This window comes from Bombina bombina, chromosome 4 (assembly GCF_027579735.1).
Source record: "Bombina bombina isolate aBomBom1 chromosome 4, aBomBom1.pri, whole genome shotgun sequence".
Classification (NCBI taxonomy): domain Eukaryota; kingdom Metazoa; phylum Chordata; class Amphibia; order Anura; family Bombinatoridae; genus Bombina; species Bombina bombina.
The window spans coordinates 260,563,302-260,588,960 of record NC_069502.1 but is presented as its reverse complement, the minus strand read 5'-3'; the positions used below and the strand labels follow the sequence as shown (position 1 = coordinate 260,588,960).

Sequence of the window (25,659 nt, the reverse complement as noted above, 5' to 3'; positions counted from 1 at the left end):
CCAATTTTTCGAATAATTCAATATTCCTTCCTTTTTCATTTGTCGGATAAAAAGTGGATTTCGGTTTCATTTTTGAATGAATTACTTGTGGTATTACTATGTTACTATTTGAGGCCATAGGCGATATGGTGGGTGTCTCTTTTGGTTGTTGCCAATTTCTCTCTATTGGATCCCGTAGGAAATATTTTTTCAAGGTTAACTTCCTTACAAACTGGCTCACATGTATGTGTGTGTTGAATTTGTTTAATCTCGTAGAGGGAGCATAGCTAAGGCCTAAGTTTAACACTCTTTCTTCCTCTGTGGTTAAAGTTTTTTTACTAATATTGAAAATGCCACTTTTTTGTTGTATTTTTATTTCACTCTTTTTATTTCCCTGTCTTTTTCTTTTTCCTCCTCTACATCCTCTCTTATTCTTTTTCTCATTCCCACTGGTGGGTCTTTTGAATGTTCTGTTTGTTTTGAAGTGCTGGGTCTTTGTGGGCTCATCTCTAAAAAATAATTCATGTTTTTTTGTTGTTCTTTCTCTTCTAATAGTGTAAATCTATTCGTGGTGTCTATTCTCCATTCTTTTTCAGGTTCTGTTTGTATTCGTGTGTTGTAATTATGTTCTCTATTATTTCTATATTCCCAATCTCTATTACGGTTGTTGTACCCCTGGTATCTTGGTTTATTGTCATTTGGCCAATAACTATATGCTATGTGGCCCCTTGGTTGGTTATGCTCTTCATAATAATCATCCTGTCTTCTATAGTGGTTATAGTTATGGTTCTCAAAAAAGTTACGATTTGTATGGGGTCTTCTATAGTCATTATAGCTTGGGTGTTCAGGTGGGTTTCTATTTGTATTTGTCATGTATTGTGGTCCCCTAGGTCTATAATAGTTTGTTCTGTAGTTTGATTTATATTGTTGAGGTCTGAATTCAGTAGTTTCCCTATAGTTTATCCTTTTTGGAGTTCTGTCATATGGTGTCCTATTTTCTTGATTTTGATCATTGTATTGATATGACTTGGATTGGTGATAAGGGGAATTAGAATAATTTTCCCTTATGGCATGTGCATTGTGTTTGTAATTACCTGTGTTACCCTCAAAATGTTGATTTTTCTGTCTCTCTTCCCTATTATTTATTTTCTCCTCTTCTCTGTTTGCAACTTCATTATAATCTTCCTTATCCCTCTTTAATTTTCTTATTTTAACCTCCTGTAATTCCATACTTAAATTGTCCAATTTTTTCATAATGTCTATCTGTGAATTTTTAAAGTCAACATTTTCTTTTTCATTACTTAATTTATTTTTTATGGTGATTATGTTCTTCTCAACTATGTCAAGTGAATCTTCTCGTGATCTCTTTAAAATTTGTAATAGTGTTGTGGATGCATTTTTTAATGTCTCATCCCATTCCTTTTGGAATTTATCTTTTAATTCAAAAGTGCAATTTTTTCTCAACCTTAATCCTCTTGGTGCAATCCCTAAACTAATATATTTATCAAGAAACTTTAGTTCCATTTTTTGCTTTAATTCAGTCGTCATAAGTTTTTCTAATTCAAACATTATTTCAGTGATATTCAGATAGGGGCTTACTTTTATTCTTTCCTCATTCTCTACTATATCTTTGAGAGTTTTTTCTCTCCATGTGAAAATGTCATCTTCCATCTTAAGACAGCTCACTAGTCTGGAGTGTTAAAAACACCCCAAGAGGGAACAATAGGTATTTATGTGTAGTGTGATAGGAGCGCCTAAAGGTGGATTCCTGCTGCTAAAAAAGTTCTTCCCTCAAAGAGAACTAAATGGTGGATAAGAAGAAAAAATGGGGTTTATTTAGCAGCGCTAAAAAAAGCTAGGAAATGATGATACCAATCTAATTTATGTTTTATACAATCTATTTTATTTAAAAATTCTTATAACACATAAAAACAACAGCAAATGCTTTTCCTAATTAATAAAGGGACGTCTCCCTTATACAACACTTATAAAAACAGACTAGAACCATATAATCCTAGAATTTCAGGTATAAAGGAATTAATTCTATAGATAACATATGGCAAACAACAAATTTCTAAGATAAATGGTGAATTAAATATTTAAAAGGCACAAATGTATCAATCCTAATAGCTTTACAGTTCTTCAGTAACAAATTCAGTTATAAAGTTACACAGTTACTTTCCTTGGACATATAATTGGCTCAGGTGTGCTGGATAGTTAAAAAGGCAAAAAACAGCCAATATTCTGATTTAGGTGCCAAAGCAATCGTGGTTAATGGAAATGGTTAATTTAACAGATGAATACCTTGATGTCTTTAAAGTTCAGTTTGCGTGTTTTAAAAAACGTAGTGCAAATTAGTGTAGAGGTACCTTAATCTGTCCTGGTTGCAACCGCTGATTATCTTCACTGTGAGGGATTCACAGACTGTTTGTTCCTGGTGCTTCTGATAAGTCACCTGACCTTCTCTTTGATTCAGAGGTCAGGGGTGATGATCCGTTCTGGTGATGTAGTTATCCTTTTTTTTGTTTTCCTTTCTTCTTATAGCCCAAATATTGTTTTCATCTGGGTTCCCTCAGACTTCTTAAGGTTTGAAGAAATCTTTGGTCAGTGTTTAGCAGTAACACCGTATTCCCTGAAGTTACCAAAGGTAGATTTTAACTTGCAGGGTCAGGAGAAAAGTTTAAAGTTGCAGGGTCACACAGCTTTGTGACAGTAGTAAATGAAGTTTAGTAGAGTGTAGCAGGTCCCATTCAACGCGTTTCACCCTTCTGGGCTTTATCAAGAATGCTTATCCTGCTAGCTTCTGGCTTTTTAAAGGTATGAATGTGTTTTGATTGGTTCCTTCATTTCCTTTTGATTTCTATCAACACCTGTGTGGCTTCCAATGTAAAGGTGGACTTTATTTAAGTTGGTAATGATTGTTTCTGTGTTGTTATTTAGTTACATGATACACAAGGAAGAGAACTTATCATTTCTGCTTTATTAGCATTCACACAATTCAACTTATATATTTCAATTCTAAAGTGCCTTTATTAGATAATATACATTTAGATCGTGCAAACTTAAAATGACCTAAACTGAAACGAAAATATAAGAATCAGAATTACCATTCCCATATCTAGAATTATTGTAAGTGGGTAAAAATTAATGATATATATATATTCCTTTTCAACAAAGGATAGTAAGTTCAACAATTTATAAATTTGTAACAATTTAAAAATGGACGAAACGAAAATATAAGAATCAGAATCATCATTCCCATATCTAGAATTATTGTTAGTGGGTAAATGTTAACGATATATACATATTCCTTTTCAACAAAGGATAGTAAGTTCAACAATTTATACATTTGTAACAATTTAAAAATGGACGAAACGAAAATATAAGAATCAGAATCATCATTCCCATATCTAGAATTATTGTTAGTGGGTAGAAATTAACGATATATACATATTCCTTTTCAACAAAGGATAGTAAGTTCAACAATTTATAAATTTGTAACAATTTAAAAATGGACGAAACGAAAATATAAGAATCAGAATCATCATTCCCATATCTAGAATTATTGTTAGAGGGTAAAAATTAACGATATATACATATTCCTTTTCAACAAAGGATAGTAAGTTCAACAATTTATAAATTAACAATTTAAAAATGGATGTACAATTAAATCAGAAATTATCAATCCCATAACTAGAGTTATTGCTAGTGGGTAAAAATATGGCTTATTCAATTAATTTATTTATTTTAGGGGGATAAAAATTCCTTTTTAATTACTAGAAAAATGAATTTATATAGGGCTTGTACTATCTTTGCCCAAGATAAATTGAAATGTTATTGCTTATTTAATGTATGTGAGTATTTTCTATATAAGTGGCTGATTTAACCTGGAAAATGTTCGCATATTGTAAGAGACTTTTATAAGAAGGGGGAAATGTCTATCTCAGAGTTCAAGCCTCCAGGTTGGAGGGTATTCATTAGGTATATAATTTCAGCTTCTGCCTTTAGGAGTTTATTTTCCCAGTTTCCCCCTCTCCAGTCGGGGTGAACTTTTTTAATTCCCCAATATTTAAAATCTTTAAGGTTGTTGTTGTGTACTTCCCTAAAGTGGCGATAGATATAAGGGTCAAGGTTACCCCTATCTATGCAAGAGAGGTGCTCCCTTATCCTTTCACGGAGCATTCTGGTTGTTTCTCCTATGTAAATTTTTTTACATGAACATTGAATGGCGTAAATAATGCCTTTATCTTGACATCTAATTGTGTCTCTTATTTTGAAAGTAAAGTTTCCACTTTTTGATTTTAAAATCTTTTGTTTACTACTAAATTTACAGGCCCGGCATCTAAAACAGGGGAAAAAACCATTTAAAGGATTTCCGTCTAGGCACCTTTGAGTGTCTTTCTTCTTTATGCTTTTCAATTGACTGGGAGCTAGTAGGCTCTTCAAATTCTGTGCTTTCCTATATATTATTTTTGGGTTTTCCCCCACTTTTCCCCCTATGATGGGATCAGTTTGTACTAAGTGCCAATGTTTTTTTAAAACTCTTTGGATGTTTAGGTTGTCATGACTGAACTCAGTTATAAAGGGCACATTAATTTCATCTCGATTTTCTTTGATATCTTTTGTTTTATATTCTAAGAGGTCCCTCCTTACTTTCTTATCTACCTCTTGTTTAGCTTCATTGATTACTTCTGGACTATATTCTCTTTCTAAGAATTTCCTTTCTAAGATCTTTATTTGATCCTGATAATCTGTCATTCTTGAGCAATTCCGTTTAATTCTTAAATATTGCCCTTTAGGGACATTGTCTTTCCACTTTTTCATGTGGCAGCTGTTATAATGGATTAGATTATTGGCATCCACCTTTTTAAAATGTGTTTTGGTTATTAATTGGTTTTCTACAATTTCGATATCTAAGTCCAAGAAGGTGATTTGGCTTTTGCTATAGTTACTGGTAAAGGATAGTCCCATTTCATTTTTATTCATATCTGTCAGAATAGTGTTTAGATCAGTTTCACTACCCCCCCATATAAAGAACAGGTCATCTATGTATCTGCTATAGAGCACAAGATCCGCGCCCAGACTATGCCTAGGGAAGAAACCTTCCTCCCAATATCCCATAAAGAGATTGGCATAGCTGGGTGCGAATCTTGTGCCCATAGCTGTTCCCTTCTTTTGAATGTAAAATTTGTCCTCAAATGAGAAATAATTATGGCCTAGGATGAATTTTATTCCATCCTCTATGAATTTCTTTTGTTCCATACATAGTTTGTTGTCCCTATCTAGGGTATTTGAGATTGCCATCAGTCCCAAATCATGACTTATATTGGTGTAAAGCGACGAAACATCGCATGTCACTAATGTGTAGTGTGATTCCCACTTAATTACCTCTAATTTTTTCAAGATGTCAGTGGTATCCTTTAGGTAAGAGGGTAATCAGTTTGTACTAAGTGCCAATGTTTTTTTAAAACTCTTTGGATGTTTAGGTTATGCCAATAATCTAATCCATTATAACAGCTGCCACATGAAAAAGTGGAAAGACAATGTCCCTAAAGGGCAATATTTAAGAATTAAACGGAATTGCTCAAGAATGACAGATTATCAGGATCAAATAAAGATCTTAGAAAGGAAATTCTTAGAAAGAGAATATAGTCCAGAAGTAATCAATGAAGCTAAACAAGAGGTAGATAAGAAAGTAAGGAGGGACCTCTTAGAATATAAAACAAAAGATATCAAAGAAAATCGAGATGAAATTAATGTGCCCTTTATAACTGAGTTCAGTCATGACAACCTAAACATCCAAAGAGTTTTAAAAAAACATTGGCACTTAGTACAAACTGATCCCATCATAGGGGGAAAAGTGGGGGAAAACCCAAAAATAATATATAGGAAAGCACAGAATTTGAAGAGCCTACTAGCTCCCAGTCAATTGAAAAGCATAAAGAAGAAAGACACTCAAAGGTGCCTAGACGGAAATCCTTTAAATGGTTTTTTCCCCTGTTTTAGATGCCGGGCCTGTAAATTTAGTAGTAAACAAAAGATTTTAAAATCAAAAAGTGGAAACTTTACTTTCAAAATAAGAGACACAATTAGATGTCAAGATAAAGGCGTTATTTACGCCATTCAATGTTCATGTAAAAAAATTTACATAGGAGAAACAACCAGAATGCTCCGTGAAAGGATAAGGGAGCACCTCTCTTGCATAGATAGGGGTAACCTTGACCCTTATATCTATCGCCACTTTAGGGAAGTACACAACAACAACCTTAAAGATTTTAAATATTGGGGAATTAAAAAAGTTCACCCCGACTGGAGAGGGGGAAACTGGGAAAATAAACTCCTAAAGGCAGAAGCTGAAATTATATACCTAATGAATACCCTCCAACCTGGAGGCTTGAACTCTGAGATAGACATTTCCCCCTTCTTATAAAAGTCTCTTACAATATGCGAACATTTTCCAGGTTAAATCAGCCACTTATATAGAAAATACTCACATACATTAAATAAGCAATAACATTTCAATTTATCTTGGGCAAAGATAGTACAAGCCCTATATAAATTCATTTTTCTAGTAATTAAAAAGGAATTTTTATCCCCCTAAAATAAATAAATTAATTGAATAAGCCATATTTTTACCCACTAGCAATAACTCTAGTTATGGGATTGATAATTTCTGATTTAATTGTACATCCATTTTTAAATTGTTAATTTATAAATTGTTGAACTTACTATCCTTTGTTGAAAAGGAATATGTATATATCGTTAATTTTTACCCTCTAACAATAATTCTAGATATGGGAATGATGATTCTGATTCTTATATTTTCGTTTCGTCCATTTTTAAATTGTTACAAATTTATAAATTGTTGAACTTACTATCCTTTGTTGAAAAGGAATATGTATATATCGTTAATTTCTACCCACTAACAATAATTCTAGATATGGGAATGATGATTCTGATTCTTATATTTTCGTTTCGTCCATTTTTAAATTGTTACAAATGTATAAATTGTTGAACTTACTATCCTTTGTTGAAAAGGAATATGTATATATCGTTAACATTTACCCACTAACAATAATTCTAGATATGGGAATGATGATTCTGATTCTTATATTTTCGTTTCGTCCATTTTTAAATTGTTACAAATTTATAAATTGTTGAACTTACTATCCTTTGTTGAAAAGGAATATATATATATCATTAATTTTTACCCACTTACAATAATTCTAGATATGGGAATGGTAATTCTGATTCTTATATTTTCGTTTCAGTTTAGGTCATTTTAAGTTTGCACGATCTAAATGTATATTATCTAATAAAGGCACTTTAGAATTGAAATATATAAGTTGAATTGTGTGAATGCTAATAAAGCAGAAATGATAAGTTCTCTTCCTTGTGTATCATGTAACTAAATAACAACACAGAAACAATCATTACCAACTTAAATAAAGTCCACCTTTACATTGGAAGCCACACAGGTGTTGATAGAAATCAAAAGGAAATGAAGGAACCAATCAAAACACATTCATACCTTTAAAAAGCCAGAAGCTAGCAGGATAAGCATTCTTGATAAAGCCCAGAAGGGTGAAACGCGTTGAATGGGACCTGCTACACTCTACTAAACTTCATTTACTACTGTCACAAAGCTGTGTGACCCTGCAACTTTAAACTTTTCTCCTGACCCTGCAAGTTAAAATCTACCTTTGGTAACTTCAGGGAATACGGTGTTACTGCTAAACACTGACCAAAGATTTCTTCAAACCTTAAGAAGTCTGAGGGAACCCAGATGAAAACAATATTTGGGCTATAAGAAGAAAGGAAAACAAAAAAAAAGGATAACTACATCACCAGAACGGATCATCACCCCTGACCTCTGAATCAAAGAGAAGGTCAGGTGACTTATCAGAAGCACCAGGAACAAACAGTCTGTGAATCCCTCACAGTGAAGATAATCAGCGGTTGCAACCAGGACAGATTAAGGTACCTCTACACTAATTTGCACTACGTTTTTTAAAACACGCAAACTGAACTTTAAAGACATCAAGGTATTCATCTGTTAAATTAACCATTTCCATTAACCACGATTGCTTTGGCACCTAAATCAGAATATTGGCTGTTTTTTGCCTTTTTAACTATCCAGCACACCTGAGCCAATTATATGTCCAAGGAAAGTAACTGTGTAACTTTATAACTGAATTTGTTACTGAAGAACTGTAAAGCTATTAGGATTGATACATTTGTGCCTTTTAAATATTTAATTCACCATTTATCTTAGAAATTTGTTGTTTGCCATATGTTATCTATAGAATTAATTCCTTTATACCTGAAATTCTAGGATTATATGGTTCTAGTCTGTTTTTATAAGTGTTGTATAAGGGAGACGTCCCTTTATTAATTAGGAAAAGCATTTGCTGTTGTTTTTATGTGTTATAAGAATTTTTAAATAAAATAGATTGTATAAAACATAAATTAGATTGGTATCATCATTTCCTAGCTTTTTTTAGCGCTGCTAAATAAACCCCATTTTTTCTTCTTATCCACCATTTAGTTCTCTTTGAGGGAAGAACTTTTTTAGCAGCAGGAATCCACCTTTAGGCGCTCCTATCACACTACACATAAATACCTATTGTTCCCTCTTGGGGTGTTTTTAACACTCCAGACTAGTGAGCTGTCTTAAGATGGAAGATGACATTTTCACATGGAGAGAAAAAACTCTCAAAGATATAGTAGAGAATGAGGAAAGAATAAAAGTAAGCCCCTATCTGAATATCACTGAAATAATGTTTGAATTAGAAAAACTTATGACGACTGAATTAAAGCAAAAAATGGAACTAAAGTTTCTTGATAAATATATTAGTTTAGGGATTGCACCAAGAGGATTAAGGTTGAGAAAAAATTGCACTTTTGAATTAAAAGATAAATTCCAAAAGGAATGGGATGAGACATTAAAAAATGCATCCACAACACTATTACAAATTTTAAAGAGATCACGAGAAGATTCACTTGACATAGTTGAGAAGAACATAATCACCATAAAAAATAAATTAAGTAATGAAAAAGAAAATGTTGACTTTAAAAATTCACAGATAGACATTATGAAAAAATTGGACAATTTAAGTATGGAATTACAGGAGGTTAAAATAAGAAAATTAAAGAGGGATAAGGAAGATTATAATGAAGTTGCAAACAGAGAAGAGGAGAAAATAAATAATAGGGAAGAGAGACAGAAAAATCAACATTTTGAGGGTAACACAGGTAATTACAAACACAATGCACATGCCATAAGGGAAAATTATTCTAATTCCCCTTATCACCAATCCAAGTCATATCAATACAATGATCAAAATCAAGAAAATAGGACACCATATGACAGAACTCCAAAAAGGATAAACTATAGGGAAACTACTGAATTCAGACCTCAACAATATAAATCAAACTACAGAACAAACTATTATAGACCTAGGGGACCACAATACATGACAAATACAAATAGAAACCCACCTGAACACCCAAGCTATAATGACTATAGAAGACCCCATACAAATCGTAACTTTTTTTAGAACCATAACTATAACCACTATAGAAGACAGGATGATTATTATGAAGAGCATAACCAACCAAGGGGCCACATAGCATATAGTTATTGGCCAAATGACAATAAACCAAGATACCAGGGGTACAACAACCGTAATAGAGATTGGGAATATAGAAATAATAGAGAACATAATTACAACACACGAATACAAACAGAACCTGAAAAAGAATGGAGAATAGACACCACGAATAGATTTACACTATTAGAAGAGAAAGAACAACAAAAAAACATGAATTATTTTTTAGAGATGAGCCCACAAAGACCCAGCACTTCAAAACAAACAGAACATTCAAAAGACCCACCAGTGGGAATGAGAAAAAGAATAAGAGAGGATGTAGAGGAGGAAAAAGAAAAAGACAGGGAAATAAAAAGAGTGAAATAAAAATACAACAAAAAAGTGGCATTTTCAATATTAGTAAAAAAACTTTAACCACAGAGGAAGAAAGAGTGTTAAACTTAGGCCTTAGCTATGCTCCCTCTACGAGATTAAACAAATTCAACACACACATACATGTGAGCCAGTTTGTAAGGAAGTTAACCTTGAAAAAATATTTCCTACGGGATCCAATAGAGAGAAATTGGCAACAACCAAAAGAGACACCCACCATATCGCCTATGGCCTCAAATAGTAACATAGTAATACCACAAGTAATTCATTCAAAAATGAAACCGAAATCCACTTTTTATCCGACAAATGAAAAAGGAAGGAATATTGAATTATTCGAAAAATTGGTTCAGGAAGATATTAAGAAAATAAAAACTAACAATAAGATACCAAAAAATTTAACTTACAAAGAAAGAACAGTTCTTAAAGAATTGCAAAATGATACCAGCATAGTAATTAAACCGGCAGATAAAGGGGGTGGGGTTGTAATCATGGACAGAGATAAATATATAGAAGAAGCACAAAGATTACTTAATGAAGGGGATACATATCAGGAACTAAAACTAAATCCAACCAAGAAATTTCTGGGTGAACTAACCAAATTATTAGAGGATGCAAGAGAAAAACAAATTATAAATAAAAAAGAATTTGATTTTCTATTTACAAAATTTCCAAAAATACCAATTCTATATTTCTTACCAAAGATTCATAAAAATCTAAATAATCCCCCCGGTAGACCCATAATATCGGGTATTAACTCCCTCACCTCCAACCTCTCGAAATACATAGATGGATACCTACAGGGCTATGTTAAAAAATTACCCTCTTACCTAAAGGATACCACTGACATCTTGAAAAAATTAGAGGTAATTAAGTGGGAATCACACTACACATTAGTGACATGCGATGTTTCGTCGCTTTACACCAATATAAGTCATGATTTGGGACTGATGGCAATCTCAAATACCCTAGATAGGGACAACAAACTATGTATGGAACAAAAGAAATTCATAGAGGATGGAATAAAATTCATCCTAGGCCATAATTATTTCTCATTTGAGGACAAATTTTACATTCAAAAGAAGGGAACAGCTATGGGCACAAGATTCGCACCCAGCTATGCCAATCTCTTTATGGGATATTGGGAGGAAGGTTTCTTCCCTAGGCATAGTCTGGGCGCGGATCTTGTGCTCTATAGCAGATACATAGATGACCTGTTCTTTATATGGGGGGGGGTAGTGAAACTGATCTAAACACTATTCTGACAGATATGAATAAAAATGAAATGGGACTATCCTTTACCAGTAACTATAGCAAAAGCCAAATCACCTTCTTGGACTTAGATATCGAAATTGTAGAAAACCAATTAATAACCAAAACACATTTTAAAAAGGTGGATGCCAATAATCTAATCCATTATAACAGCTGCCACATGAAAAAGTGGAAAGACAATGTCCCTAAAGGGCAATATTTAAGAATTAAACGGAATTGCTCAAGAATGACAGATTATCAGGATCAAATAAAGATCTTAGAAAGGAAATTCTTAGAAAGAGAATATAGTCCAGAAGTAATCAATGAAGCTAAACAAGAGGTAGATAAGAAAGTAAGGAGGGACCTCTTAGAATATAAAACAAAAGATATCAAAGAAAATCGAGATGAAATTAATGTGCCCTTTATAACTGAGTTCAGTCATGACAACCTAAACATCCAAAGAGTTTTAAAAAAACATTGGCACTTAGTACAAACTGATCCCATCATAGGGGGAAAAGTGGGGGAAAACCCAAAAATAATATATAGGAAAGCACAGAATTTGAAGAGCCTACTAGCTCCCAGTCAATTGAAAAGCATAAAGAAGAAAGACACTCAAAGGTGCCTAGACGGAAATCCTTTAAATGGTTTTTTCCCCTGTTTTAGATGCCGGGCCTGTAAATTTAGTAGTAAACAAAAGATTTTAAAATCAAAAAGTGGAAACTTTACTTTCAAAATAAGAGACACAATTAGATGTCAAGATAAAGGCGTTATTTACGCCATTCAATGTTCATGTAAAAAAATGTACATAGGAGAAACAACCAGAATGCTCCGTGAAAGGATAAGGGAGCACCTCTCTTGCATAGATAGGGGTAACCTTGACCCTTATATCTATCGCCACTTTAGGGAAGTACACAACAACAACCTTAAAGATTTTAAATATTGGGGAATTAAAAAAGTTCACCCCGACTGGAGAGGGGGAAACTGGGAAAATAAACTCCTAAAGGCAGAAGCTGAAATTATATACCTAATGAATACCCTCCAACCTGGAGGCTTGAACTCTGAGATAGACATTTCCCCCTTCTTATAAAAGTCTCTTACAATATGCGAACATTTTCCAGGTTAAATCAGCCACTTATATAGAAAATACTCACATACATTAAATAAGCAATAACATTTCAATTTATCTTGGGCAAAGATAGTACAAGCCCTATATAAATTCATTTTTCTAGTAATTAAAAAGGAATTTTTATCCCCCTAAAATAAATAAATTAATTGAATAAGCCATATTTTTACCCACTAGCAATAACTCTAGTTATGGGATTGATAATTTCTGATTTAATTGTACATCCATTTTTAAATTGTTAATTTATAAATTGTTGAACTTACTATCCTTTGTTGAAAAGGAATATGTATATATCGTTAATTTTTACCCTCTAACAATAATTCTAGATATGGGAATGATGATTCTGATTCTTATATTTTCGTTTCGTCCATTTTTAAATTGTTACAAATTTATAAATTGTTGAACTTACTATCCTTTGTTGAAAAGGAATATGTATATATCGTTAATTTCTACCCACTAACAATAATTCTAGATATGGGAATGATGATTCTGATTCTTATATTTTCGTTTCGTCCATTTTTAAATTGTTACAAATGTATAAATTGTTGAACTTACTATCCTTTGTTGAAAAGGAATATGTATATATCGTTAACATTTACCCACTAACAATAATTCTAGATATGGGAATGATGATTCTGATTCTTATATTTTCGTTTCGTCCATTTTTAAATTGTTACAAATTTATAAATTGTTGAACTTACTATCCTTTGTTGAAAAGGAATATATATATATCATTAATTTTTACCCACTTACAATAATTCTAGATATGGGAATGGTAATTCTGATTCTTATATTTTCGTTTCAGTTTAGGTAATTTTAAGTTTGCACGATCTAAATGTATATTATCTAATAAAGGCACTTTAGAATTGAAATATATAAGTTGAATTGTGTGAATGCTAATAAAGCAGAAATGATAAGTTCTCTTCCTTGTGTATCATGTAACTAAATAACAACACAGAAACAATCATTACCAACTTAAATAAAGTCCACCTTTACATTGGAAGCCACACAGGTGTTGATAGAAATCAAAAGGAAATGAAGGAACCAATCAAAACACATTCATACCTTTAAAAAGCCAGAAGCTAGCAGGATAAGCATTCTTGATAAAGCCCAGAAGGGTGAAACGCGTTGAATGGGACCTGCTACACTCTACTAAACTTCATTTACTACTGTCACAAAGCTGTGTGACCCTGCAACTTTAAACTTTTCTCCTGACCCTGCAAGTTAAAATCTACCTTTGGTAACTTCAGGGAATACGGTGTTACTGCTAAACACTGACCAAAGATTTCTTCAAACCTTAAGAAGTCTGAGGGAACCCAGATGAAAACAATATTTGGGCTATAAGAAGAAAGGAAAACAAAAAAAAAGGATAACTACATCACCAGAACGGATCATCACCCCTGACCTCTGAATCAAAGAGAAGGTCAGGTGACTTATCAGAAGCACCAGGAACAAACAGTCTGTGAATCCCTCACAGTGAAGATAATCAGCGGTTGCAACCAGGACAGATTAAGGTACCTCTACACTAATTTGCACTACGTTTTTTAAAACACGCAAACTGAACTTTAAAGACATCAAGGTATTCATCTGTTAAATTAACCATTTCCATTAACCACGATTGCTTTGGCACCTAAATCAGAATATTGGCTGTTTTTTGCCTTTTTAACTATCCAGCACACCTGAGCCAATTATATGTCCAAGGAAAGTAACTGTGTAACTTTATAACTGAATTTGTTACTGAAGAACTGTAAAGCTATTAGGATTGATACATTTGTGCCTTTTAAATATTTAATTCACCATTTATCTTAGAAATTTGTTGTTTGCCATATGTTATCTATAGAATTAATTCCTTTATACCTGAAATTCTAGGATTATATGGTTCTAGTCTGTTTTTATAAGTGTTGTATAAGGGAGACGTCCCTTTATTAATTAGGAAAAGCATTTGCTGTTGTTTTTATGTGTTATAAGAATTTTTAAATAAAATAGATTGTATAAAACATAAATTAGATTGGTATCATCATTTCCTAGCTTTTTTTAGCGCTGCTAAATAAACCCCATTTTTTCTTCAAACCCATATTAATGCCCATGGTTTTGTAATTGTATGTTCAACAAGCTCATATAGATTTGATGGTCAGGTGTCCACATACTTTTAGCCATATAATGCCCCTTTTAAATCTTGCCTTAAAGGGTACTTAGAGGGATATTAAACCCACAATTTTTCTTTCATGATTTAGATAGAGCATGCAATTTTAAACAACTTTTTACTTTACGTCTACTATGAAATTTTTTTTATTCTCTTTTGTTGAAAAACAGAGACATAAGCTTAGGAGCCTGCCCATTTCTAGAGTACTATATGGCAGCAGTTTTTCAAGAAGGTTATCCATTTGCAAGAGCACTGGATGGCAGCTCTATTTCCTACAATGTGTGGTATGATATCAATGTGGTTAGAAACAACAAGAAATATGGATTTTGTTGAACAAGCTATATAAAAAGAAATGTAAAAATCTTAGACCAGAAGGAAAGTGTTACAAATAGATTGATAGGAAGTTAAGCGGTTAAACAGCAATGAAGCGGGTGGTATGCAAGAAGTAATATGTAGACTCTCACCATAGGACTGACATAAAACATGCATCTGAGGGTATGATTTCCAGAGGACCCTGTCACACCATGAAGGTAAATTGTACTTTATCTGGAAGAAATATTTAATAATCTTATAAAAACCTGGTACACAACATTTCTATCATTTTACCCATATTATCCTAAACCATCTTATGCTAATGAATTCCTCTATTCTAAATATATATGCAATGGATATCTGTGTATGTCTTAGTAAATACCTCTTGTTTACTTATCATTTAACATTGTATACAATATGAGGGCATTTTCTCCTAAAACAGTGTCACATTTAATAAAATATAGAACAATTTAATAAAATGAAATGGAATATAATGTTATTGCTTTTAATTGTGTCCTTTTTCAAAGTTTTTCTTGAAATTTTGCTCTGAGTAAACCAACTTCTAGTGTGTGAAGTTAGCTTAGTATAACATTTGGTGTGGGTTAAATAGCTCACAGACTATAGTATATATCTATAAACCCAGTTCTGTATGCTACATACTAGATCATAAAAATGAAATCATAGGTCACAGTTCTTTATTATATCATCCAGAATTATTATTTTATATAACATACTTATCCTATATAATAAAATGCCAGGTATGTTTGTCCCATGCAGTCATGCGCAGTAGAGACTGCAGTGGGAGACAGACATACCTGGCCTTAACCCCTTAGCGACCAGCGCCGAAGCGCAGTAGTTAAGCCCTGGGCCTCTCTCTGCCACGATCTTGCTAAAAGTAGCAAGATTGGGCTATTTCTTCATGCCCTACGAGTGGGACAGTGCAGAAATAGTCTTGTAGAGGTATTGAAGCAGAGAGGTGGTGCTGATCGTTGGTGGCGTGGGAGGGTTAGGAGGGAGACGGTTGGGGGGGCCCATTGCTGGAGGGGGGCGGGACGGCTGCGCTGCAGAAAAAAAAAATATGTAGAAGCTTTGCTAGATCACAATTACATAATGCTCAAGAAATTGTAATTTCTGACGTTATGTTTGGGCTTGGCAAATGACTGGAAGCCTAGAAACCACAGCACTTAGTATTTTACACTTGATTTCTATTAATTTACTAATGGACTAGAGATGCATTAATCTAAAGTCTAATGTTCCTTACACGTCCTGAGAATAAATGTGCCATATAAATCCTGAGAATATATTTTAAGCCACAGCAATAGTGTGTCATGCCAGGGGTATTTGACAAATTTACAAGGTGACAAGTAATAACTTTCAGATTGAATTTTAAAAACACATTATTTACAGTACATATATCACAAATGTTTTTCTGTGAAAGGACAGAGAGCAGGAGACAAGAAATAGAGTAATTCAGACAGAAGCGATCAAAGTTCATAATCTAAAAGAGAACAAGGCTCATGTAAAATCAGAGGACAAAAATCTGTAGACTGGCAATGACTGACAAGATTTCTACTGAATTAAAGGGACAGTCATGTCCAAAAAAAAACTTTCATGTTGTAAATAGGGCATGTAATTTAAAACAACTTTCCAATTTACTTTTATCAGCAATTTTGCCTTGTTCTCTTGATATTCTTAGTTGAAAGCTAAACCTAGGAAGGCTCATATGATCATTTCTAAGCCCTTGAAGGCTGCCTCTTGTCACATGCTTTTATAATTTACTTTTCACAACAGCGGAGAGCTAGTTCATGTAAACCATATAGATAACATTGTGATCATGCCCGTGGATTGTGGCAGACACTGCACTAATTAGCTAAAATGCAAGTTAATAGATAATAAATAAAATGTCATGTGATCAGGGGGCTGTCAGAAGATGCTTAGAAACAAGTTAATCACAGAGGTATAAAGTGTATTATTATAGCAGTATTGGTTATGCAAAACTGGGGTATGGGTAATAAAGGGATTATCTATCTTTTAAAACAACAAACATTCTGGTGTTGACTGTCTCTTTAAATAATACAGATTGGGGGCGGAGTTAACTGCCAAAGTTAGAGGATGTGTTGTGTGGGAGCTCCTCTCTTTTATGCTTGAATTTACCTACAATTTAAAATAATAACCTTTATTTATGAAATAGACAGTAGATATCCTGCTTCTAAAACAGTCTGGGACACTAATAAGACTGAGCTGAGAGTTATACGCAATTTCATCTGGCTGGTGAGCGGAGCTAGCGTGTGTGCACTTTGTTTTGCTTTCCGGAACGGCTGCTATACGAGAGCTCTTCACACCGCTACTGAGGACTAACTTTGGGGCTCAATCTCACTCCGGAGGGTTGGGGCTCCGCTCCGGAGTGTTAAAATACCATCTGCCTATAACCAGCACCGCGCTCACCTAAAGCCAGGGGTACCTCAGTTGCCAAGTACTTTGGCGCTCATCCGCTTCCCTGGTTGCAACCTACCGGACCATTCCGCAAATCCCAGGGGTCAGCTGTCAATCGGAGACTTGAGTGGAGCTTGCTGACCAACGGAGACATAACCCAGCTGTGAGTAAAGCCCGGTAGCCTGTAAGTGCGCCATCCCAGCTTTGGCGCAAACATCCGCCATCTTGCGCATATCAGGCTGCCCGGGGGAAATATACAAAGGAAAAATATTCACCTGATACTGCTGCAAGAAGCTCAACAACCGCTGACCCTTGGTACGACATGGAGAGTAAGACCTATAAATAAGCACTGTTTATTGCCAATAATACCAATCCTTGTACCGGCCCTTCTGTGCCCCCTCACTGAACATTGAGGCCCATAAGTGGCCGACAGAGACTGCTTTTTTTCTTATTGGCACGAGAGAATACAGGAGAGACCTGAGCTAAGCTTATCCTCAAAACAGGGCAACTTGAGGTTTTAACAATTTAGTGGTTACTGGAGAATAGGCTTAAAGTGGTACTGACAGGACATAATTATATCAGTTTATATAAGCTGTAGAGGGTGCCACATTAATCACTGTATAACATCACAACCTGCTCCGGAGGGTCGGGGATCCGCTCCGGAGCCCAGCTGGACTTTGCACACTGATAATAGAGCAGTATCCAGGATATAACAGAGAGAATAACTCCCGGTCACAGCCCACCATAGCAGTGAGTAGGGGCTCATTTTAAGAACTGTCAGGACAGAATGGTACAGCACTGTGCTAGCTATATTTGAAACTACTCCTCAAAAATCTGACAACTGCTGATACTCTTTAAAGATTAGAGCTGCAATATTGTGACTTGTGGTGCTGTTCCCTGCCCCCTCCATTTCCCGCTGGCCCAGCTCAGCGGGTCATATCCCATTCTCCCTCACCGACTTCGTCCAGTGTGGACACTTGCCCTGGGGGCGGGGGGCGGAGTGGAGGCTCTGGCAAATGTGGTAAAGAATGACATTATCTGCAATAACTACATTGAGCCGAAAAAGCGAGTGACACCAGATAACTAATGACCGGGTGAGGTGGCAGGACCGGATGGTCTGACAAAGACTTGATGACATAAAAAAAAAGCTAAAGACTTTCTATATATTACAGAAGAGCCCTTAACTTCAATAAATAAGCACCATGATCCACAAAAATAAATACTAGCAAAAGTGGAGGGCGACACAGATAAAGTGAGCGAAGAGCTTTAGTAGACGGCGGACAACTGATGATATATCTTGGTCTGTGCATAAACAAAATACCTGGTGGAGACTTAGAGTACAGCTAACATATTGCCCCTAGCAGGGAGAGAGAGGGAACTTATATATAAAATATAAAGGAAAATACTAAGTGATTTCCTCATCTCATAATAGCTAGAAATAACCCACTCCTGCCTGCATTCGGGAGGAGCGGAAAAAGAAGATTGACTTTATATCTATCTTTGGTTGTGGGCGAAATCTATACATAACACTGTGCACTCTTGTGAACTTTCGACACCTGCCATGTCTACCAGAAAAGGCCCCAAAAGTGATAAAGGGGCGAAAACAGCCTCAGTAGATACATTCTTTAAGACAACTAAACTAACTAAACTTCAAGATCAAGTTGCAGATGAAACGGAAGAAGATTTGGAGTCTGAGGCGGAGGGGGAATCTAACAATATGACACCAGTAACTAGAGCAGATCTTCAATCCCTAGTCTCTAAGCAGGACATCGCAGCTAATTTTGAGAAGCTGTGGGAGAAAATGGATGGTTTCCAGGCAACGATCACAGGTAGCCTTACTGAGATTAAAACTGAGATTTCAGAACTGGGAAGCAGGGTTGACTCTCTAGAAACAGCTACAGATGAGATGGGAGAAGACTTGGCTACAACCTCGGAAGCCCTAGCCTCACAACATCAAACGATAATGGAACTAGAAGAAAAAGTAGAGGATATGGAGAATAGAAGCCGGAGATCCAACCTTAGACTTAAAGGAATACCAGAGGCTGTAACGGCTGAAGAGCTTCATTCATATCTTCAACAATTGTTTCACGCAATCCTGGGAACACCTGCTGATTCTGATTACCCAAAAGAGAGAGCTCATAGAGCCCTTAAACCCAAGCCTAAGCCAGACCAACTACCAAGAGATGTGATCATCAAACTGCTAAGGTTCCCAGACAGAGAGAGGATACTCCTAGCAGCCAGACAAAATCCCACATTTAAATTTCAAGGGAACATTATTCAATTTTTCCAAGACCTCTGCGTCAAAACTCTACAAAGGCGATATGCACTACGCCCTCTTACTTTACTTCTGAGGAGAAATCAGATCCCGTATCGATGGGGCTTTCCTTTTGCACTGCATGTAACACGAAATGGAAGAACGACATCCATCAAGACAAAGGAAGAGATCCCAGATATCTGCAAACTCCTCGACCTCGAAACCCCAGACATCTCGAATGGAGAACCGCCGACACGTCCGCCTAATATATCTCAAGCTCATCCGAAACCTCAGAGACCAAAATGGACGACAGTTACCAAGAAGAAAATGAAAACCTAAACTTTTCTAAAAGGAACCATGTGAGAGAAAGAAAAATACAGAGACTATGGTAGGATAAACTCGGGGCTTACCCGAATCTGGTAATGTTTGACCTACTGATAGGGTTTACTGTAAGGACGTTTTCCGAAACAAGTTGGTATAAAGGTAACGCTCACTAAGAAAGAAAATCTGTTATGGACTCTGGTAAGACTACCTGTTTGCCATTATTTATATTGGTTTTGATATATGTTTATATTTAGGATATATCAATGTCAGTTAAGGTTAATTTTATGTTTGTTTATGTTTATGTTATATAGAGTTGTAGGACACTATGCACTGAGTTTCTGCTCATTGGGGGAAGTTGACGCATTGACAAATGAGAGACATGAAGGGATCCCAGGACCCTTAGGGTATTGGACGAGACATCACAAAAACCAAGGGGACAAACGACTGATACAATATGTACTGGGACAGACTGTAAGGGGAAAGAGATCAACATATACACACACTAGGGATAATGGCATTGCCTAGAATTGTATTACTCTCGCATAATGCGAGAGGTCTCAACACAGACATTAAAAGGAGAACAGCTATGAACACTTATAGACGATTAAAGGCCACAGTTCTTTATCTTCAGGAGACTCATTTTCTCAAAAACACTATACCAAAATATTGGGCAAAAGACTATCCACAACAATTCCACTCCACCTTAGATTCCAAAAAGAGAGGAGTTTCTATTTTGATACATTCATCCATATCATTTATACATAACAAAACCATTTCAGATAGGGAGGGTAGATATCTATTAGTGTCGGGTAGGATGGGAGACACAGATGTGCTTCTATGTAATGTTTATGCTCCTAATGAGCAACAAGATAAATTCTTTGAAAACCTCTCACACTTACTGACTGGCTGGTCCAGAATGCGAATACTGTTGGCGGGTGACTTTAATATTGATCTTCAGGCATTAACGAAACAGAGTCTTACCCTGTCGTCCAAAAAAAAGCAACGGCAAAAAACAACAGCTAAAAATATTCTGGGCCTCCTAGAACAACACTCTTTACAAGACACTTGGAAAGTATTAAATGGGGGGTTTGGAGGCTCGACCTTTTATTCGGCGGCCCATGATAGCTATAGTAAAATAGACTATATATTCACTAGCCAGATCCTACAGCCAACAACTCAATCTATAACTGTACATCCGTGCGTGTGGTCTGACCACTCCATCACACAAATTAACCTAGGAGATCTCTCAGACCCCAAGAGAATAAAGACCTGGACATATGACCCCAACTGTACGAAAAATCCCTTAGTAAAGAATAATATACTTAAACACCTAAAAGAGTATTGGCAGCTTAATATAGACTCCACAGAGAATCCAATCATGCCATGGGCAGCGCACAAAACAGTACTGAGGGGGATCCTTATTAAGGAGAAAACTCAATATAAAAAACAAAGGGACTCAGACATAAAACAGATGGAGGCAGAAATTAAATCTTTAGAAACACTACACAAACAAAATCAATCAAAAGCTACTTTGAAACAGCTCACTAGTAAAAGACAAAATCTACACTCGTTACTAAATGAACACTCTCTAAGAGCGGCACACAAGTTAAAAACAAACTACTTTATCTTTTCTAACAAACCGGACAAATACTTAGCAAAGAAAATTAGAGATAACTATCAAGCTCTTGCCATACCACAGATACAAGGTTCCACTGGACAGATGACCTCCCACTCTCAGGAGATTGTTGATACATTTGCCCAGTTCTATAGCGAGCTTTATGACGGTTCAAAAACACAACACAGCTCTTCAACACAAAAGGTATTTGACTCCTTCTTTTTAAAAGCAAACTTGACACAAATAACCGAGGAAAATAGGGAGGCCCTAAATGCCAAAATTTCACACTCTGAGGTGTTGACGGCTATTAAAGAACTTAAGCCAGGTAAAGCTCCAGGACCCGATGGGTTCCCAGGAGAATACTATAAAGCATTTAAAGAACTATTGATGCCCCATTTGGTAATGCTGGCGAATCATATTATGGAGGGGGGGACAATACCTAAAGATCTCCTGAGGGCTAGGATAGTGGTCATACCAAAACAAGGGAAAGATCCTAGAATATGTGCTAGTTATAGGCCGATCTCTCTTATCAATCAGGATCTCAAAATTGTAACGAAAATAATGTCCAATAGATTAAAACATATCTTACCTTCTATTATACATGCAGACCAGGTCGGGTTTATTAAAGATAGGGAAGCCCCAGATAATATTCGCAAAATGATCTCGGTAATAGATTACCTACGAGACAGGGGAGTGCCTTCTCTGGTCCTCTCACTGGACGCGGAGAAGGCATTCGATAGGGTGGATTGGAAATATATGTTAGAGGTTTTTAAAGGAATGGGATTCGATGGGAGATTTTTACAATCCATTAAAGGATTATATTCGACACCTACAGCACAAGTTAGGGCAATAGGACACCAATCTAAAGAAATACACATACTTAATGGCACAAGACAGGGATGCCCGCTTTCACCCCTAATCTTTGCATTGTGCATTGAACCACTGGCAGCATATATACGGAATTGTACTGATATATCAGGAGTGGAGATAGGGAAGATAAATCATAAAATAGCCCTGTTTGCAGACGACGTGCTGCTTACTGTTACGAACCCGTTAAAGTCCTTGCCCTTCCTATATCAAGCTTTAGATGTGTTTTCCCAAATATAGGGCTAAAAAAAACATTGCTGATAAGTGTGAAGCATTACTCCTATCTATCCCAAAACACACGATTAAACTGATTGAAGCTAACTTCGATTTTCAATGGGCGCCAGAAGGGTTGAAGTACCTAGGGATCAAATTAACTACACACTCCTCGAAACTATATTTAGAAAATTATACTCCCTTGTTTAAAGCAATCCGATCTGAGCTAGGGAAATGGAAAAGAATGGGCTTCTCCTGGTATGGTAGAATGTCTGCGGTGAAGATGACAATCTTACCCAGAATCTTATACTTATTTAGAGTACTTCCTATCAAAATTAATACCCCAGACCTGGACGACCTCCAGAAAGATATCCATAGATTTCTGAGAGATAATAAGAAAACAAGGATATCGCGTCACATATTACATAGACATAGACAGTTAGGAGGAATGGGCGTCCCTAACTTACATGACTACTATACAGCAGCCCGTTTAGCTCAGACTTCGATACTGGGGAGACAACAGACAGATATACTATGGCCTGCTTTGGAGGCAGAAATGTTGGGGCAAGAGTCACTAGATGGTATTCTTTGGAACAAGAATCTTAAAGAATCAGAGGCCCTCTATCAAAATAAAACCACATTGCTTACTAGAAAGCAGTGGATAGCCGCTAGTCGGGGGGGAGGGATTGTTCCTACACATCCACAGGCAATGCCACTGAAATATATAGTAAATGAAGATTCCAAATATAGAATTAAGAAATGGGAAAATAAGGGGTTATATAGGGTGGCAGATATGCAGCTCCATGGCAAATTACTGACATATACCCAGCTCCAAGGAAAAATAGAACCCATTCACTTGCAGTGGTTCCTATACCTCCAGACGATGTCAGCCATACAAAACTACTTAGAGACTGTCAACTTTAGAATTTCTGTGTACGTCCCCCAACAGACCTAAAAAAGCAATTTCCAAACTATATATTTTCATACAACAGACCAAGGTTCAGGCCAAATCTTCAGTGATGATAAATTGGGAAAGAGATTTAGGCAAAGAAGTTGAGATAGATGACTGGAATGAAATGTTCTCTCAGGCTAGTAAAGGACTTATTAGTGCAGACCTTAGAGAGAATATTCTGAAAACATCCTTCAGATGGTATTTGACGCCAATAAAAACCGCTCATATGGCTGAGGGTAAGAATAATCATTGATACAGAGGATGTAAAATTGTAGGCTCCTATATCCACATGTGGTGGGAATGCACGAAAGTTAGCAATATATGGCATAGATTGTCCAACCTCTTGAGTGAGGTGTTAAATGAACAGATATCTCTCACCCCAGCCCAAGCACTACTACACGAAAACATAGCTAGATTTAATACACACATAAATGTGTTTATCAGGATTCTGTGTACTACGACAAGAATAACTATTGCAAAATACTGGAAGACGGAAATACCGTCGTGGACAGAGGTCCTAACCAGAATCTGGATGACATACTCGTTGTATGAATCAGCAGCAAGGGTATTAGATATAGAACCCTGGTTTCAAAAGGTCTGGTTCTACTGGATAATGGAAAATAGTAAAGAGTAACACCCTATAATAGGAAGAGGAGGTATAAAATAAGAAGAGTTGAAAGGGTATATCCAGGGCCGGATTTCCCATTAGGCACAGTAGGCATGTGCCTACAGGCGCCTTGCAGTGAGGGGCGCCTGCCTGTCAATAATAAAAAAAAAAAAAAAAAAAAAAATTTTTTTTTTTTTTTTTTTTTTTTTTTATGAGGGCATTTATTTTAGTAAGAATTGTGCTGCCAGGTGCCTACAAAGTCGAGTGTTTCATTGGGAATATGTTACAGCAGTTGAGGGAGCCATGAAGGAGAGAGGGGCAAAGATTAAAACTAAACCCCTCCCATTGAATTTCTAAATTCTAATTTTAAACACATTTGTTGACCCCTGGATTACATATAATCTACAACATTCCATGTTTTCCTTTGAGAGCAACATCATATGATATTTATATTTCAGAACAAAATAAATGTAACATCTGTGTGTGTTTGTACCAAAAATATCAGAGTTTACAAGATTTTTTTCCCTACATTTTATATTTTCTTCCACTGGCTGCACAGGTTGTTGATGGTGATGAGCTTGCATGCTGCTAGTTTTAATATTGCTATTGTTTACACAAAACTGTGTTTGACTCCAACAAAATGTTAAGCACATAGTCAAAGTCATCTCCAGAAAAGCAATACACTAATGGCTTGTCAATAAACATGTCCTATGAGCCCATCTGGGTCTGCACAGATGTGTATTGCTGTCTCAGAACTGACATTGACTATGTGTTTAACTCTTTTGCAAGAGGCTAACACACTTCTCTGCAAGCACTAGTGCAATAATAAAATGCCCAGCAAACTGTCACATTTGATGTCCCTTTAAATAGGGTTTTCTTTAGAATATTTTGCATTAAAAGTTTAACATGATTTGTTTTTGTTATACATAATAGAAATTGTATGGCCATTTGAGTCAAGTGAATATTGATTTTTGGTGTAGCTTCCATTACAACAAATATTGCAATTGGTGTGTGTATTTGTGTATCTCCATAAAAGGGAAAATGTAATTTTACATCTAATATTTATTTTTAGTTGTCCTAAATAATAATAAAAAAAAGTCCTCATTTTTTCCACTTTTTTCTAGGGGGGGTGGGGGGGGTGGGGGGGGCGCTTCAGGTTTTTGTGCCTACAGGCACCTGAGATGTAAATCCGGCCCTGGGTATATCCTTGGTAGAGGTAAAAAGCAAAGAGAATTGACTGACGATGGACAATGAGAGGGACTTGGGTAGAGGACCCCCCAAATGAGCAAGTAATTTTTAGATATTGTGAAGATAAAGTGTGTAGTGATAGAATATAACTCTATGAAAAAACTTTTATATTTTTGATTTGTTGGTTTAACATGTTTGTATTGAAGGTTGTTGACAGTTCATGTTGAAAAGGTAGAGAAAAATACCCCCCATATTACCCGATCCCTCATTAAGAACAGTACTCTAAAAGAGATTGCAAAGGAGAAATAAAAGGGGGAGGATTTACTATGGAAAATAACTCCACAAATCACTACGAAGACTTCTAGTTCAGGAATATAATCTTGGAGGAAGGGAGAAAAATGCATTCATTTGCCAAACT

At 35.7% G+C, this 25,659-nt stretch overlaps 1 protein-coding gene across 1 annotated transcript in view; it reads right to left on the bottom strand.

Annotated features, from left to right (window-relative positions):
* Window positions 1-25,659, bottom strand: part of INPP5D (inositol polyphosphate-5-phosphatase D) — a 329,719-nt gene that overhangs the window by 106,932 nt on the left and 197,128 nt on the right. The window contains exon 18 of the mRNA XM_053709929.1: window positions 14,941-15,022. Within this exon, the coding sequence (XP_053565904.1) occupies window positions 14,941-15,022 (82 nt within the window). The remainder of the gene's footprint in view (window positions 1-14,940; window positions 15,023-25,659) is intronic.